General features: G+C 39.9%; 1 protein-coding gene across 2 annotated transcripts in view; it reads left to right on the forward strand.

The window, feature by feature from the left end:
* The window catches only part of Kif4a (kinesin family member 4A), a 122,397-nt gene that overhangs the window by 51,694 nt on the left and 53,450 nt on the right, over positions 1-17,253 (forward strand). For both annotated transcript variants that reach the window (XM_052733481.1, XM_052733491.1), the window contains 3 exons: positions 8,513-8,629; positions 9,491-9,666; positions 12,526-12,587. In XM_052733481.1, coding sequence (XP_052589441.1) covers positions 8,513-8,629; positions 9,491-9,666; positions 12,526-12,587 — 355 coding nt within the window. The remainder of the gene's footprint in view (positions 1-8,512; positions 8,630-9,490; positions 9,667-12,525; positions 12,588-17,253) is intronic.

Genomic DNA, 17,253 nt, shown 5'->3' on the forward strand with positions numbered 1-17,253 from the left:
GTATTTAGAATTTTGATTTTTTTCTGGTTAACAAGAGCTATGCAATATAATATTCTCCTTTAATCGTTGGCAATAACTATGAGCCACAGCTCCCATTCAGGTGCACAATCCCAAGGGGAAACAACTGAGATTCTGTAGCCCATATGTTGTTCAGTGAGGACATTGGGTGGGTTGGCTGTGTAAGTGCATCTTAAAGGGGTAATATTTTTAACTTATATTGAGTTTAACATGACATACCTCCTGGTAAGCTAAGAAGCAACTACTTAAAACAGAAATAATTTAGCCCTTTATATTTTACCATTATAAAAATAATTATTTTAAAACAAATCCCAAATTACACTGCAGAAATCTGTAGTATCTGGTTCCAGTAATATTCCTTAGGTCCAGAGACTACAGTTTGTTTGAATATGCCTGGCCTACAGGATAAATTCAAATACCTGACCATGGCCTACAAGGCCCTTTCTTCTCTATCTCTTGCTGTCCTATGGCCTCATTGTCCTTCTCGAGCTCATAACTTCCATTGTGCTCCCTGAGACCATATATGTGAAAGCTTCTCTCGCAAGCATGCGCTCGGTATATGTCATTTCCTTTTCCTGAAATGTATGTGCGCTCCTTCCTCTTCATCAACACTGCTCTACGCGCCCGTGGTGATCCGGTTAACATCAGTTCGGTTTCCTGAAGCCTTTGTTTACTTTCCCAGGTAAAGCTGACCCTCTCTCCTATGCAGACCCAACCCATTTTAACTGACATCTCTTCCGCTAGCATTACATTTTCAGTTGTTTGTATGTCAACCTCTCCTTTTAGGCTGAAGTCCTTCAAAAATCAACTCATTTCATTATTTTTTAAAAGATTTAGTTATTTTTCTGTACATTGATGTTTTGCCTCTAGGTTTGCCTCTGTGGGAGGGGGTGCCAGGTCCTCTAGAACAGTTATGAGCTGTTACAGACAGTTGTGAGCTGCCATGTGGGTGCTGGGAATTGAACTCGGGTCCTCTGAAACAATCAACCAGGGCTCTTAACTGCTGAACCATCTCTCCAACCCCTCATTTAATTCTTACAATAACTAGTCCTATAAAGTAAATATCATTACTCATCTTTATATATGTGAAAGCTAACTAGCCCAGTGCCTAGAGATTGTACATATCCACCAGTGAATAAAAGACTTGGGTGGTGAGGGGTAACAATAGGGAGGCTCGAGGATGAGTCAGGTTTGCTGTTGATTGGGGTGACCTTCTATATCGGGGACTAAACGGGTCCAGCCCCTCGATAGTCCTCTCCCAGGGTCTGGGAAGAATCTACAACCAGCTGATAATTAATCTTTGATGAGAAGAAATGAATTTATGTACACGAAACTCCTTAGTCCATATACTTTATTATTCTGTGTCAGTTACAAGCTTATATTCTGCTCTCATATTTAGCTCATTTCTAGCCTGATTTCTCTCTACACTTGTCTGCGGGCCCCTCTAGGTTCTATCATAATTCCTTCATCTAGTTCTGCCCCCTTCTAGGTTCTCATCCATCTAGTTCTTTCCCAAAACAGCTCCTCTCCCCATCTCCTTCTGTCTCATCTTGTTCTTCCTCATCTTCCATCTCGTTCCTCTAGTTCTCTCTTCTAGCCCTTCAATCTAGTTCTTCCCCATCTAGTTCTTCCATTCTTTTTTTCTCTTCTCCATCCCCTCGTGCCCTGGAAGTCCCAGTACATCTACACTTACAAGCAGTATTCCCTTAGCAGTGCAAAGCCAGGCTTCCAGGGTCAAACGGAGGGATGATAAGAATCTCATAGAGAGGCAATAACCATTAATTATCATTTGCAACCCCAAAGGGAAGTGACCAATGGGGAAATGAATTAACTAAAGGCTAAATTCAGGTAATATCTAAGAAGAGGGCTCTTATGTGCTCAACTATAATCTTAAACGTGATTGGTAGAAAACGTTAAGAATCTATAAGTTGCTAGGTCAATGGGAGAAAATAAAACTGTCTTCTTTTTTCCTGTGACTCATATCTGTCCAAGCTATCTGCCATTTTTCTGCAGGGTCGGGGAAATTGTGCTCGGTCGCTAGGCAACCTGTACAGCTAGATGCCTCTGGTGATAGTTAAAGGGAGATCTGGAACTAGAGGTAAGATTTGGGAAAGGAGGAAGTAAAGCTTAATTGGCACATCCGCCAGGCCTTCTCAAGCAGGTAGCCCGGATGCTTAAGTCTGTTCTTAGAGAGTACAGAGGTATCTCTGATAAGGGTACTTTTCCTCCATCTGGGGATGGACCTGGCCGGATGCTGCCAATGATGATAATTACAGGGAGGCTTGAACTGGGGGTTCTGGCTGAGCATAGCTGTCAGCGCACGAGGTTATCTAAATATTCCTAGAAGTGGTTAGATAAGGGAGTTAGAGGTCTATAAAGTTAAGTAAGGTTGTAAAAAAGGAGGGGTCCGAGCTAAATTGTGTAAAGCTATTATTTAACGCCCACCTGACCTAGGTGGTGTCTCCTTGTGGAATTTACCTTAAATCAGCAGACTTGCATGTGGACTGTTTATTACTGCTAGTCCTTGAAAGTGGCTAAGGGAGATATCTTGATTCCAGAGAAAGCCTTTCCTGAGGCTGTTCTCCAAATACCTGGAATGTGTATGTCCAGAGAGTGATAAGTCCACACTGTTACCCCTTCTTAGGGGAAAAATCAATTGGGAAAACTCTGAAGGCACACATGATTTTCATAACAGAAGACAGCTGATATGTAACAAGCCAAGTAACAACCAAAAACTCCTTGGGATTTGGCTTCCTCTGGAGGAATTTCCTGATTCCTCCAGGTAGTGACTTTGCCATAACCAGCTGAGTTCTTATGATATATTCCTGCGGCCTGCAGCACTTCTAAAGGTGACAGTGAAGAGGAGCAGTGTTAGAAGTAGGGGAGGAGTGCAGCTAAACAAATTCTGTTCTCTTCAGGATTGTTGTGCAGTGCCCTAGCCTAACCAAGACAGTCAGGGAGACTCAGAGTACAGATGTGGACATCCGGAGAAAGGCCCTGTCTGTGGATACAGTTTTCAGGCACTGCTAGTAGGTAGATACTTGGAACTCTAGGCATGAAGGAGGTTAAACAGAAGAAGTATAGACTAAGAAAAGATTATAACATGGTTACAAGGAAATAGCAACATTTAATAAATGATGCAGAAAAGCTTGTATAATGTAGCTAGGGAATGATTGAGAATGGGGGTGACTATAGTAGTTGCACGGCTCTAAAGAGAATTTCTAGTGAAAGTCATGATTTGTTATTAATTTGTGTGCAGATAATGATAATTTTTTAATCTTGAGACTTAAAGATTGCATTGATTCATTTGTATTTATATGTATGCGCAGGCCATGACACATGTGTGATCAGAGGACAGCTTGTGTGTATCTGTTCTGTCTATCGTGTAGGTTTGGGGAACGGAATTCAGGTTGTCAGCCTTGGCAGCATGCCCTCTTACCCCCTGAGCTGTCTGGCCAGCCCGAATTTTCTGTTTGGAAAGCCTCCTATTCATTTCCCTTTACACTTCACAGCATTGGCATCTTAAGTATCCTTCTTTCCTGAATCTTAGAGATTATTTTTAGGAAGTCCCGGGCACTGGCATTTGTCTATGTTCCTTGGTCTCCTGCAACCAGATTTCTATCATTCCACTTCTAGAATCAGTTATTCCTTCTGTAGTAACTTGAAAGCAAAAGCAGTCACATCTGTAATCAGTCATAGTTCCTTCTGGATGAAGTCATTGTCATCAGAGTAGGTAAGGGATTTCAGCCTCATATGACTTAGCACATAGCCAGATTATCTAAGGTTTTCTACCCTTTAACAAGAATTACTTGTATATGGCTCTCAACAGGTGATATTTTATTTTTATCATAGTCTCATGATTTAAGGAAAGGATTGCCCCTGTTTTATGGAGAAAAGAAAATTTGTATTATGTTGGTAAATGACTGAGACCAAGTTTCAGCTAAGGTCCTCTGTCTCCCAATCAAGGGCTCTTCCTACTTTAGCTCTTTTGAGTGGTTACCTCTGTATGGTTTTTTGCTTGTTTGTTGTTTTATTATGTGTTGTTTTAAAACCACACATAATCTCAGGCTGGCCTTGAACTTGCTATATAGCCAAGGTTACTTTCAACTCTTCACCCTCCTACCACTACCTTCTAGTGCTGAGATTACAGGTGTTTACCACCATGAGGGTTTATTATGCAGTCCTGGATGTGGAACCCAGGGCTTCCTGCAGTGAATGCTAGACAGGCACTCTACCAAATGAGCTACATCCCAGTCCCTATGTAAGTTTTAAAATCTGTTTTGGTAGCAGATTATTCCATTCCTTTTTGACTGGAGAATGCAACCATATGATACTATTACTTAAGTCTTTCGCAGAAACTTATTTAGCCAGTCTGCCTGCCTTAGATCCACACATAATTTTCCTTTCATGTTAACTGGGATTTCTCACCTGTGGTACTATTGACATTTTGAATTAAATAACTTGGGGGGGGGGGCTTATCTTGTACGTTGTAGAATGCTCAACAGCATTCTTAGTCTCTACCTATTAGAAGCAAGTAGCACATGTATAGCTCTCAGCCAGGTTGTGACAATAACTATCTCCAGATGTTGTCAGCTGTCCAGTAACAAGCAAGATCACCTAGTTGAGAACCACTGCATATGGAGCTGCTTCATTTTCCCCACCCAGGCTCTTCCCTACCACAAATCCACCCTTCTCTTTCGGCTGTTGTAATGTGCCTCTGTGGTAGCTTTGAACAAATTGTGTTTCTGTTTTAATGTTAAAAACTCCTTTTTATTTATTTCTTGCCACAATGAATAAGCACTCAATGGTACTGGATAATATTCTCAACTCTCCTATTATTTGGTCTGTTTTCAGTCTTAGAGTTGTGGTTTTTTGGGGGTTTTTTTTTTGTTTTTTTTTTTTGTTTTTTTTTTTTTTTTTTGGTTTTTCAAGACAGGGTTTCTCTGTGTAGCTTTGCACCTTTCCTGGAACTCACTTGGTAGCCCAGGCTGGCCTCGAACTCACAGAGACCCGCCTGGCTCTGCCTCCCGAGTGCTGGGATTAAAGGTGTGTGCCACCACCGCCCAGCACAGTCTTAGAGTTTTAAAAGAACTTCTCAACACATAATTTTATCTGGACAATTTTTTGTAACCATCCTTGCTCACAACATTTTTAAAGATTGATTTATTTGATGTGTATGAGTGTTTTGCCTGCATGTATGTATGTGTGTGTGTGTGCACTGTGTGCATGCCTGGTGCTCATGGAGATCAGAAGACAGTGTCAGATCCCCTGGAACTGGAGTAATGGATAATTGTGAGTCACAATATGGGTTCTAGGAACCAAATCCAGGTCCTGCAAGAGCAACAAGTGCTCTTAACTGCTGAGTCAGCTCCCCAGCCCCCTTGACCAGAACTTTGAAGGCTCTGTAAACACTGTTTGCACCACCCTTGCCAAGAATTGACCATTTTAATGTCTTTTTAAAAATGTTTTCAGGACAGGGATTTTCTGTGTAGTTATGGCTGTCCTGGAACTCCAAGTTCCCCCTGCCTCTGTCTCCCAAGTGCCGAGATTAAAGGTATACATCACCACCGCAGGCTCCGTTTTAATGTCTTAATGACAAAATTAAATAGAAAGCAGAGGGATAATGTGGGGATTAGTTACCTGTATTACAGCAGATTTGATACTCTCAGCAGGTTCTTCCTGAGTGAAATAATGTGCTCTGCAAAATGCTGCATTTTCCAACTGGAATAAAAAGAAAATAAAGGGATTGATTGCTTAAGAATCCTGTTTTTGATGTAAATGAGGGAAATTTAAGCATGTATATAGATTGAAAAGAAGGAATTAGTGGGAAAAAATGAACTGAAGGTCTAAGAATGGGGAAAGAGACCAAAGCATCTGGGTCTCAGAGGAAATGATGGGACTGGAAATATAGACAGAGGTAAAGGGCAGAGTCTTCATAATAACGGTAGTTATTTTCACTGAAACAGGTGAAAAGACAAAGGAATAAGTAACAGCAAAGGAAAGAGCCTGAAGTAGAGAGGACAAAGGTTAGGGAGCCTTTGTGTATAACATTATCTCCTTGGAGTTTTTGATGAAAGCTACTAATAGAGAGTGAAGGTAGCTTTGTAATACTGAAAATGACGGATGTTTAGAATAGCTGCCACATGAGTTAAGTTAGCCAAGCAAGATTGACTATAGGTTCAGTTAAGATCAATAGCATGGTTGTAGTGGATTCAACCCATTTGGTTATATTATTCCTTCAGCACTGCACCCTGCAGAGAGACAGACAGACAGATGGACACACAAACAAACACACACACACACACACACACACACACACACACACACACACACACACACACACCCCTACTTATGGTAGGAGGGCCTGGGTGGATAAGACACTTTTCTAGCATGTGTGGAAGTCGAGGTTCTATTTCAGTATGGGGAGAAAAATGAGCCTATTGTGGGAACGGCAGGTCAGGTACATTGAGTGCTTGGGAACACAAAACTGAAATGATTGGTCGTAGGGTTCAGAATAGGCAGTTAATGCCCCTAAGAAGCTAATGTTGAGATATTAGTGTCAAATTGGTAGTCACAAGAAGGGAGAAAATAAGGTTCATGAAAGATGGAGTCATTGAGGAGTTTGGAGCTTTTCATCATGAATAGGATATCTGAGAAAGTTGGCTTAGAGGACAAAAGCTATCTTTTGGCTCAAAGTTTCAAAGGTTTCTGTCTGATATCTCTTAGCCCTTCATTGAGTCTATGGTGAGGTTGAACTCCATTGTGGGAAGGACTGATGGAAGAAACCTGTTCATTTTATCTCTGGAAAGCAGAATCAGCAGACTAGGGAAGGGACAAGATATACCCTTCAGAACCATGCTTTCATCCATCAGGACCTACCTCCTCCAGCTAGAACCTATATCCTAATAGTATATTCAACTGTGAACTCATCAATTGGTTAGTCCATTGATACAGATAGGGCTCTCCTGATCCAGTCACTTCTCAGTGGCACTACCAACTATGGAGGAAGCATTCAACATACAGCCTTTGAGGACATTTTATATCCAAACTATAATAGGATCATGTAAATATATTTGTTTCAGGTTATAAGGGAATCCAAAGTATGGCTTAATATGTATAAAGTTAAGTAGAGCTAACAGTAATGATACAAGTTCTCATAGTCCATCTGTACTACTTTCACTAAATACCTTAGGATGAGTAATCTATAAACATTAGAAATTAGTTTTTTTACACCTGAAATCTCCGAATGTCAAGATGATGTCACCATCAGAATTGGTGTCTGATGAGATTGTCTTCTCTGTTCCCTCACATAGCAGAAAGACTAAAGGGTCTAGCTAGCTCTGTCCTGTCCGTGAGGGTAGAGACAGCATTATCACACCCTTAACCTTTTTTGTTTAATAATAATAATAATAATAATAATAATAATTGGAACTGAGTCTCTCTGTGTAGCTCTGGCTGTCCTGGAGCTCACTATGTAGACCAGGCTGCCCTAGAACTCACAGAGATCCTCCTGCTTCTGCTGTTGGAGTGCTAGGATTAAAGGTGTGCGTCACTGCCGGGCCAAACTTCTTAATAATGTTACTTTGGAGATCACATTTCCACATGAAGTTTGAAGAAGACAAAAACACTTAAACCAAAGTATCATTTTCTTTCTAGGTTATAGCATCTCATATAATTCCCTACCACAACCCGGAAAACGCCCATGATCCCATGACAGTAACAGAACCAGGATTAGAAAGCCCCTGGGCTCAACCAGTATCCTATAAAGCCTTTGTACTGTAGATGGAACAGTGGGAGAAGTCAAATGCTTTAGAGAGAACTCAAAGATTTTGACAGTGTTTGAATGAAGTAGAAAAGCCCAGCTCAGGGATGTTGAGGGGGAGAGATTGCAATGAACGGAGACCAGCTCTACAGAGTGAGGCCCTATTTTAAAAGAAAAGTTAGATAATAAAGTAGAAAAGTAATATTTACCTTTTTAAAGCAACAAGAAGTATGATATTCCAATGTGCTATAAAAAGCATAAGATTTGGCTGAAATTCTGAAGTGGGATCTCATGCCTACCACTTACTATTTGTATGTAGGGAAGCCATCTAACATCTGAACTACTTTCCTTTCCTGTAAAATAATGATAAGGAGATTATTTAAAAAGATGTAAACCTGGTTTCACTGTGTTAGTTTAAGGATTGTCATAATGGCTACAAAAAGTTACTATCTATGTATGTGGTGGTTGTCATAGCAATTGGTATTTGTCTCTGCTTTGTTTCCAGGAGAAAGGATAAGGGCAATGGATCAATTGTACAAACCTAACGTTTGGCCCTTTATCCCCTGAACTTTACTAAGAAGTACCACTCTCAGAAAAATGAATAGAATTAAGGCATTTCCTTAGTATTGATGGCGATATTTCTATGAGGTCTTTTCCTTTCTCAGAAAAAAAAATGGAAATATTTGTTAGATGTTTTCCCCAAGCTGTTTAAATTTTGTTTCCTGCTATTAGGTATTAACATTAACCGAGGCCTTCTGTGCTTGGGAAATGTAATCAGTGCTCTTGGAGATGACAAAAAGGGTAACTTCGTGCCCTACAGAGATTCCAAGCTGACTCGTCTGCTTCAAGGTAAGTCCAAAAGTGCCTCTAAAATGCGAGAGAGTGGCTTGGAATGATAGTATGGAAAAAGCAGAGATGAACCAGGCAAGAGCTAATGGACTGTCACATGCACAGCTAATTGATAAAGAGGTGAAGTAGCTGTTGGCAATCAGATTTCTAAGATAATGGGGAAATGTCTTTACAGATGGCCTTGAGAGCCAAGAATTCTGTAGAATGCCAACTGTACTTGGGACTTTGCACCTGAAAATGAACTTGGTTACTGTTTCTTTAATTGATAGTATGTTAAGAAGAATTCTTTGGAGAGTTAAAATCTACATCCTAGGAATATTTAATCCCAGTAGAAGTTCCTAACAGACTTGGGTCAGGCCTGGTTGTTTTAAACCTGATTAATTTCTGAACTCATGGTTTCTCTTGAGTATAGTGGCATATAAAATAGGATTCTAAATCTTTATCATTTTACACATCTGATATTTTATTATTCTTATATTGAAGCAAGTCAAAACTGTGTAACTATCACAGTAGATGACCCCACACCCATGAGTATATGTGCAGCATAAATTGTAATCAGTGAACTATATAAAGAAAAGAGATGAAATTAGGAGGGGTTAAAGGGTAGATCTGGGAGGAGGGGGTGAATAGAATCAAAATATATTGAATGCATGTGTGAAATTCTCAAACAATAGTTAGAATTATTTTAAAATTAAAGCCAAATAGTTCTGAAAAATAAAATCAAAACCAAATCAAATGTCACTAAGAATTTTTTCTTTCATCTATGAATTTGAAGTCATCAGTCCAAATAGGCCGCTTTTGCTTGGCATCCAACTTATTTGATTTCATTTCCTTTCATTATCTGTTATTGTTCTTTTTCAGATTCTCTAGGAGGCAATAGCCATACTCTTATGATAGCCTGTGTGAGTCCTGCTGATTCCAATTTAGAGGAAACATTAAATACCCTTCGCTATGCTGACAGAGCAAGAAAAATCAAGAACAAACCTATTATTAATATTGATCCCCAGGCAGCTGAACTTAATCATCTTAAGCAACAGGTATAAGATTTTATAGGAAAGTTACAAGTATATGAATGGAATGATTGAGCGTCTATTTCTTTGTTCTATTTATACTTGTCAAATAAATCCTAATACAGTGTTTGCTACTCATTTAATGTTAGGGGTGCCGTTGGAGATTTTACTGATAAAAGTGAAGAGTAAGACAGGCAGTGGTGGCACATGCCTTTAATCCTAGCACTTGGGAGGCAGAGGCAGGTGGATCTTGGTGAGTTCCAGGCCAACCTGGTGTACAAAGTGAGTTCCAGAACAGCCAGGACTATTACACAGAGAAACGCTGTCTTGTAAAAACCAAAATGAAAAATATAAAAAGAAAATGAAGAGTAGAAGATGAAGCAAGAAAGCTTTGCAGGGGCCAAATCCTGAAGTTCCTTAATGTGTTCTGTTAAAGAGCTTAGAACTGGAAAGTATTAAGAGCTACAGATTTTAAGTACGAGAATAACATGATGAAATGTGCTTGAAGGAACTCTATTTTCTGTACTCTGAAAACCGAGGAAAGGTGGCTATGGCTAGAAAGAAGAAAATAAGCCAGGCTTCGTAATAACCCGGGTGAGAACTATGGTCTGAACTAAAGATGATAGCAATAGAGATAAAGGTAACAGATTAGAGGGCAAAGAACAAGAAGTAAAGGATGTGGGGCTTCTTAATTGCAGAGTTAATGTAGGAAAAGTGGGTAGGAGGAGCCAAGTTTGGTTTTCAAGTCTCTTACTTGGATTATGAATAAAGTCATATTGATCAGAGAAAGCAGATGGAAAACTAGAGTTACACATGAGAACAGAAATGATATATTTAGTTTGGGTCATTTTGAATTTGAAAGGTGTTTGGGAAATGTGTATAGAAATACTCCAGCCGGGCGGTGGTGGTGCACGCCTTTAATCCCAGCACACAGGAGGAAGAACCAGATGGATCTCTGTGAATTCGAGGCCAGCCTGGTCTACAGAGCAAGATTCAGGACAGACACCAAAACAACACAGAGAAACCCTGTCTCAAACCCCCCACCCCCCAAAGAAAGAAATACTCCAATATAGCTGGCTACATGGGCTTGATGTAGAGGGTCTCAGATGAAGAGTAAAGAGGCAGTTTTAAGAGCATTAGCATTTAGATGATATCTGAATGCTTGCCACAGTAAGAGTATTCACTGAATGTTTGCTAAAGGACCAAACGAAGAGCTCCAGACCTACAAGTTGAGAATACCAGCACTTAAAGAATGGAGAAAGGAGAAGCAGATAAGAATAGACAGGAAGAAAATGACGCCACCCAAACCAAGGAAAGAGCATTTCAAGGAGTGTCACCATAAGAACAAATTTACAGAGAAGTATAAAGATGAAAAGTATCCATTGATTTTTTTTTTAATCTACAGGGAAGCTGTTGGCAGCTACTGTGAAGTCAGGGGAGTGATAAGAGCCAGTCAGGGAATGATAAATAGATAGAATAGTAGATAAGTGAATAACTTTTCATTCAAGGAGCCAAAATGAGAAAAGGCAATGGCCAGATAATCAAGGGCAAAGAAATATAAGTTTATTTTTTTAAATATGGGAGAGCCTTGAGTAAATGAAAGAACTAATGAGGAGAGACTGAAAAGGAGAACATGGACTAAGGTCAGATAATCTTCTAATGGCGAGCAGTTGAGTAATAGGACAGGGAAAGGGCTTGAAGAGACCACACGTGGCTTAAAATCACCCTCAACAGAAATGGAAAGGCATCTGACTCCGTGGAAATTTGTGGTGATATAAATAAGACTGTAGAGCAGTTCACAGTCCTAGCACAGGAACTGGGAAGGCGAGAATTGTACTGATGCAGGAGGTTTTGAGGGTTCTGGTTGGTTGGTTGGTTGCTTCATTGGTTAGTTGGTTTGGTTTTGTTCAGATAGACTCATGTAGCACAATGTAGCACAGGCTGGCCTTAGACCATTTGTGTAGCTGAAGATCCTCTTTATTCTGTCTCCTTATTGCTGGGATTAAAGGTAAACACCACTATGCTCAGGTATTGATGTAGGGTTTTTGTGTTTTGTTTTGCTTTGCTTTGTTTTAAGACAGGGTCTCACTATGTAGCCCTGACTAGCATAGATTCACTATATAGACCAAACTAACTTCAAATTCACAGAGACAGCCTGCCTCTGCCTCTCGAGTGTTACGATTAAAGGTGCACGTCACCATTCTTGGCCCTATTGATGCAGGTTTAAAAGAATCAAGTTTTCCTGCATGCTAGAGAATAAAGGACTTGATTTCCACTTGGAACTGTATTTCCCAACTGTCCAGTGCTCACTCCTCCAGCCTTCCTCCACAGTGATAATGACTATATAGTTAATCTCTTTTCTTCCTTTTTCTTCTTCAGGGTCTCTGTAGTGAATACAAGTAATTAATCTGTCTGCTAGGTCTTCTGAATTATAAAACATCACATTCAATTCTGTCCTCTTGTTTTCTTTATATCTATCTCTATTGGCAAAAATGTCCATCTTTCTATTCACTTATTTGTTTATTCATTCCAACAGTAAATGTTTATCTAATGCTTATGTGACAGGTGCCACATAAGATGTACTTAAGTGCTTAAGGTATACTTAAGGTTTCATCGGCACTGAGTAAAATTATCCTGTTGCTAGCTGTAGTGACTTCATTAGAAAGAGATAAATAGCATTTTGTGGGTTGAGGTTGATAGTCTTGACTATGTGTCCTGATCTGTCCTGGAACTCAGAAACTCTCCGTGTAGTCAGGGCTGGCCTCAGATTTTTGATCTTCCTTCCTTAGCTTCTCAAGTGCTGGAATTACAGATGCATGCTACCATACCAGGTGATTAGTAGCTTTTGATTGGTAACTAGCTAATAATTTTCATTGCCTCTCCCAGGTCCAACAACTGCAGGTCTTGCTACTACAAGCCCATGGAGGTACCTTGCCTGGAAATATAAAGTAAGTCATAGATTAATTTTGCAAGCGTATTCTGCTAGAGGATATTTGCTTGGTGGCTGTTTTCTTCTGATAGCCTATAGTTTCTCAGGACACTGGATGTCTAGGAAGTGATCCTGCCAACCTTGCTGATTACTTAGGACTTAAGTAGTTATCTTTGAAATAACCTGGTATAATGGAAAGAGCATAAGATTCTAGACCCAGTAATGTATTAATTAGAATGTTCCTTATTTATTTGACTATTTAGTTATGTACACAGGTGCATGAATATTTATTTTATTCTTGGGTTAACATCATTTGGTTTGTTTGTTCATTCCAAGTTCCTTCAGATTGACTCTTATGTTCTTTAACAGGTCCTCAAGTGTTCGAGCATTTAAATAAGATATTACAAATGATTCTCTTTGCTCCAGGCCTGGAATTACCCATATCTCCAAGGAGCTTTGGTTTCTTGTATTAGAAAATGGTGTTTTAGAAACCAAGATCTGTGTGGTTTCTCTAACTGTGCTCACTGTTGCTAGGGTGTCACTGCCCCTGGGCCTTCTTGGTGGGTAGAACTCAGAAATACCTGTATGTGTAATAACCTACAGTGCACTCATCTACAGATTTGTATCTGTCTGTATTACATGTATATTAAAAACACAGCTTTCTACTGATAATTCTTGATTTCATTACACCACTATAGGTTTAGTGTATTTTTTTTACATCTTAAATGGATAAATTTAATTGTACCCTAAGTGTGCCCAAATATTTTTTTAAGTCCACAAAGGCTAAATATGTGACTAACTTTCAATTGACCTTTCCTTCTCCACTCCACCCATTCCTTCCACCTCCATCCAGCTACTGATGTTCCTAGTAACAGATTTACAGTACATATTGAACCTAGCAGGGGACAATGGCTTCAGTCCCTCAGTGGAATCACTCTCACAGCCACATTCTCAGGGAGTGGTGATCTGGACTCCTTTCTTCCCACACCAACGAAATGGTATAGGCCTCTGAACTTACTGTCTCTAGGCTGAGTTCCCAAAAGAGCCCAATAGCCACTCCAAGTGCTAAATTCTGAATCTGAACTGCCCCATACTGGGCTAGCTACCCTGATTCCCATCCCCACCTCATGCACCTCAGTGTGTTCCACACAAAGAGCTCAGGCTATAAATAAACAAGGAAGAAGGGAGTTTAGGACAGGTGCCACCAAAAAGAAGACATTTATCATTTCTTCCTCCAACAGTAAGAAACACAACTCTGTTTACTATCTGCTTATCTATACATTCCATTCTGGTATACATATAAAGCAGTGTCAAAAACTGTCTTAGGGTTACTAACTAAAACTAACACTATGACCAAAGCAGTTTTGGAAAGGAAAAGTTTATTCGGCTTACACTTCCACATTGCAGTCCATAATTGAAGGAAGTCAGGACAGGAAGTTAAACAGGGCAGGAACCTGGAGGTAGGAGCTGACGCAGAGGCCATGGAGGGGAGCTGCTACTGGCTTGCTCCCCACGGCTTGTTCAGCCTGCTTTCTTATAAAACCCAAGACTACCAGCCCAGGGCTGGCACCACCCACAGGGTGCTGGGCCCTCCTCCCATTTAACACTAATTATGAAAATGCCCTATAGGCTTGCATACAGCCCAATCTTTTTTTAAAGATTTATTTATTTATTATGTATACAGCATGTATGACTGCAGGCCAGAAGAGGGCACCAGATCTCATTACAGATGGTTGTGAACCACCATGTGGTTGCTGGGAATTGAACCCGGGTCCTCTGGAAGAGCAGTCAGTGCTCTTAACCTCTGAGCCATCTCTCCAACCCCATACAGCCCAATCTTATAGAGGCATCTCCTCAATTGAGGCTCCCTCCTCTCAGATGACTTTAGCTTGTGTCAAGTTGACATGAAACTAGCCAGAACAGAAATACCAATCCTTGTGCCTATGAGAAACATTTTCATGAGCTATATCTCAACATGTATATGGCATTTTTTTTCTTTTTTTTTTAGACTTAGAGTAACCTTTGTTTGAATTTCACTTGGGGTTCCCTAACATCTTGATTGTGATTGTTTGTTTGTTTGTTTACTTGTTTGGGTATGTAAAATATTCTGATGGACCTAAGAGTCAGACTTACACAAAAATAGAGCCAAGAATGCATATGAAAATAGGAATGGGATATTATACATTTTAGGATGAGACCTGTTAACTAAAACACACACACACACACACACACACACACACACACACACACACACAGAGTGTTGGGAAAAATAAGAAGAATGGAATGGAGCCCTGTGTACTATTGGTGAATTGTAAAATGGTATTACCACTATAGAAGAGTGTGGAGATTTCAAAAATAAAAAATAAAAATTCACCTATACTATGATCTAACAATCCCACTACTGGGTGTATATCCATAGGAATTGAAAGCGGAATCTCAAAGAGATATTTTTACAACTATGCTCATAGTGACACTATTCACAATAGCTAAAAGTAGAATCAAACCAAATGTTCATCAGCAGATGAACTGACAAAATGTGCTTAGTGATGTCAGCAATATTCCACATAGAAGTCTCTAGACTTTAGTTTTCCCTACAGAAGAATCAACTAACAACTATCCACAAACAAAAGCGTGTTAATGGAAACTCCATAAGGTATAAGCCTGAGTTTCCTGGCATGATCCATGGAAGTGAAAAATCAAAATACGCATGGAGTTCAGGCATGGTAGTACAGGCCTTTAATCCCAGCACTTGGGAGATGGAGGCAGATAGAGATCTGTTGAGTTCCAGGATAGTCTAGGCTGTGTAGCTCTGTGAGTTCCACACCAGCCAGGACTGTGCATTGAGACTCTTCTGTGTCAAAAAAAAATCTGCATGGATATAGGAATAAGGGAAAAAGTCTTTTGACCATTTTACCACCTCTCCCAAGTTTGTACACAGTGACATGGAGGAGAGTTCCCAGGTTCTAAGAGAGGAAAAAGAAATCTATCTTTCCTAGCATTCAAAGATGCTTGCTCTGAGGAAGGCCACTCAAGCATGACATCACAGGGAATAGGGAATATAGGGGAAACTGCACAGCTCAGGGACATGGGGTTGGGTAGAAAAGCAAGGAAACATAAGGATAAATGTACACATTTGTGTGCCTGCCACAGTAGTGGCCCATCAGAGGTATAAGTCAACAGCATAGTTCACCTGCAAAGATGAGCTCACCAGTCCCAGAAGCAGGAAGTGCTAAAGCACGACCTGACAAACCTCTGGATGGCCAGCCTCCAGGCTACCCTCAGACCCTACTCTAGAGCCTGCCTGTCCCAGGGAGCGAGAAGACCCCAGCCAGCCTCAGACTGTCACAATGAACTCACGTAGAACTCCTTGTCCCCGTCAGCCTGAAAGGTCCACTCTCAGATGCCACCCAGGAGAGAAATGGTTAGACAAGAAACAGATGCTAGCACTGCCTTTCCTGGGAGCTTATTCGCTCTCTTTCCAATCTCAAAGCCTCAGATCCAGCCTAGCGAGGAAAGCAAGTCTCAACTATATTTCTACTTGTTGTAGCAGTTGGTTCTTCCATTTCTAATCCATTAACCTTGGCCCCTTTCCTACAGCTCTGACCAACTGATAAGCTTAAACAGCTTTCAATTCCCTTGAGTATACACCTAGAATTAGAATAGCTAAATCATGTGTTAATTCTGCTTTTAATTTTATAACTGAGCTACTGTACTGTTCATAGGTACTATATCATTCTACATTCTCACCAGTAGTGGACAAAGCTTTCTGTTTCTTCATATTTTCACTAACACTTATTTTGATGCTTCTTAAATGAAAGCAAACCCTAATTTGGGTCTGCATTTTTAATCAGTTCTTTGACTATTATGTTAGCCCCTTGTGGTATGTGTTACAAATACTTTCTTCTAATTTATCACTAGTCTTTTCTTTTGTTCTCATGGGTTATGGGTTTTTTGCTGTTGGTGGTGGTGGTGGTGGGTGGTTGTTTTTTGTTTGGGGATTTTTGTTTGTTTTCTGTGTGCGTATTTGCAGTATTAGGGAATAAACCTAGGTCCTCACATATTACTAGCTGACTGCTCTACTGCTGAACTATATACAACCCTTTTCATACTCTTGATTTTAAGAAGGAGTCTTGATTAAGTTGCCCAGGCAGGCCATGAACTTGCAATCCTCCTGAGCCTCTGGAGTGGCTTGTAGTGTACAGGCCTGTGCCACAGGGTCTTTTTTTTTTTTTTTTTGCTTTTATGTATTAAAATGGGTCAGTCTTTTTTACTTTCTGTGGATTTTTTAGCAGCTATATTAAGATCTTTTATATACCATAAATTTCACTCATTTTACACATACTACTCAATGTTTCTTTTATTAAATTTACACAGTTATACAACTGTTACCACAATCCAGTTTTAGAACATATCCAGAAAGATATCTTCTGCCCATTTTGTATTGCTCACATTTAGACTCCCACCCCAAGGAAACCACTAATCTGCTTATTGGTTGTATATATTTGCCTGCTATAGACATTTCATATATGTGGAATCGTACAGTATATTGATTTTGTTGGCTTCTTTCATGTTATTTTTAAGATTCATCCAAATTAAAGCATATATCAGTGCTTTATTCCATTTCTAGATAGTATGCCATATCTGGATACATTGCACTTTGTTGACAAATAAATAGACTTTTAAAT

The sequence above is a fragment of the Peromyscus californicus genome, unplaced genomic scaffold (genome assembly GCF_007827085.1).
Source record: "Peromyscus californicus insignis strain IS unplaced genomic scaffold, ASM782708v3 Scaffold_10__1_contigs__length_136768540, whole genome shotgun sequence".
Lineage (NCBI taxonomy): Eukaryota > Metazoa > Chordata > Mammalia > Rodentia > Cricetidae > Peromyscus > Peromyscus californicus.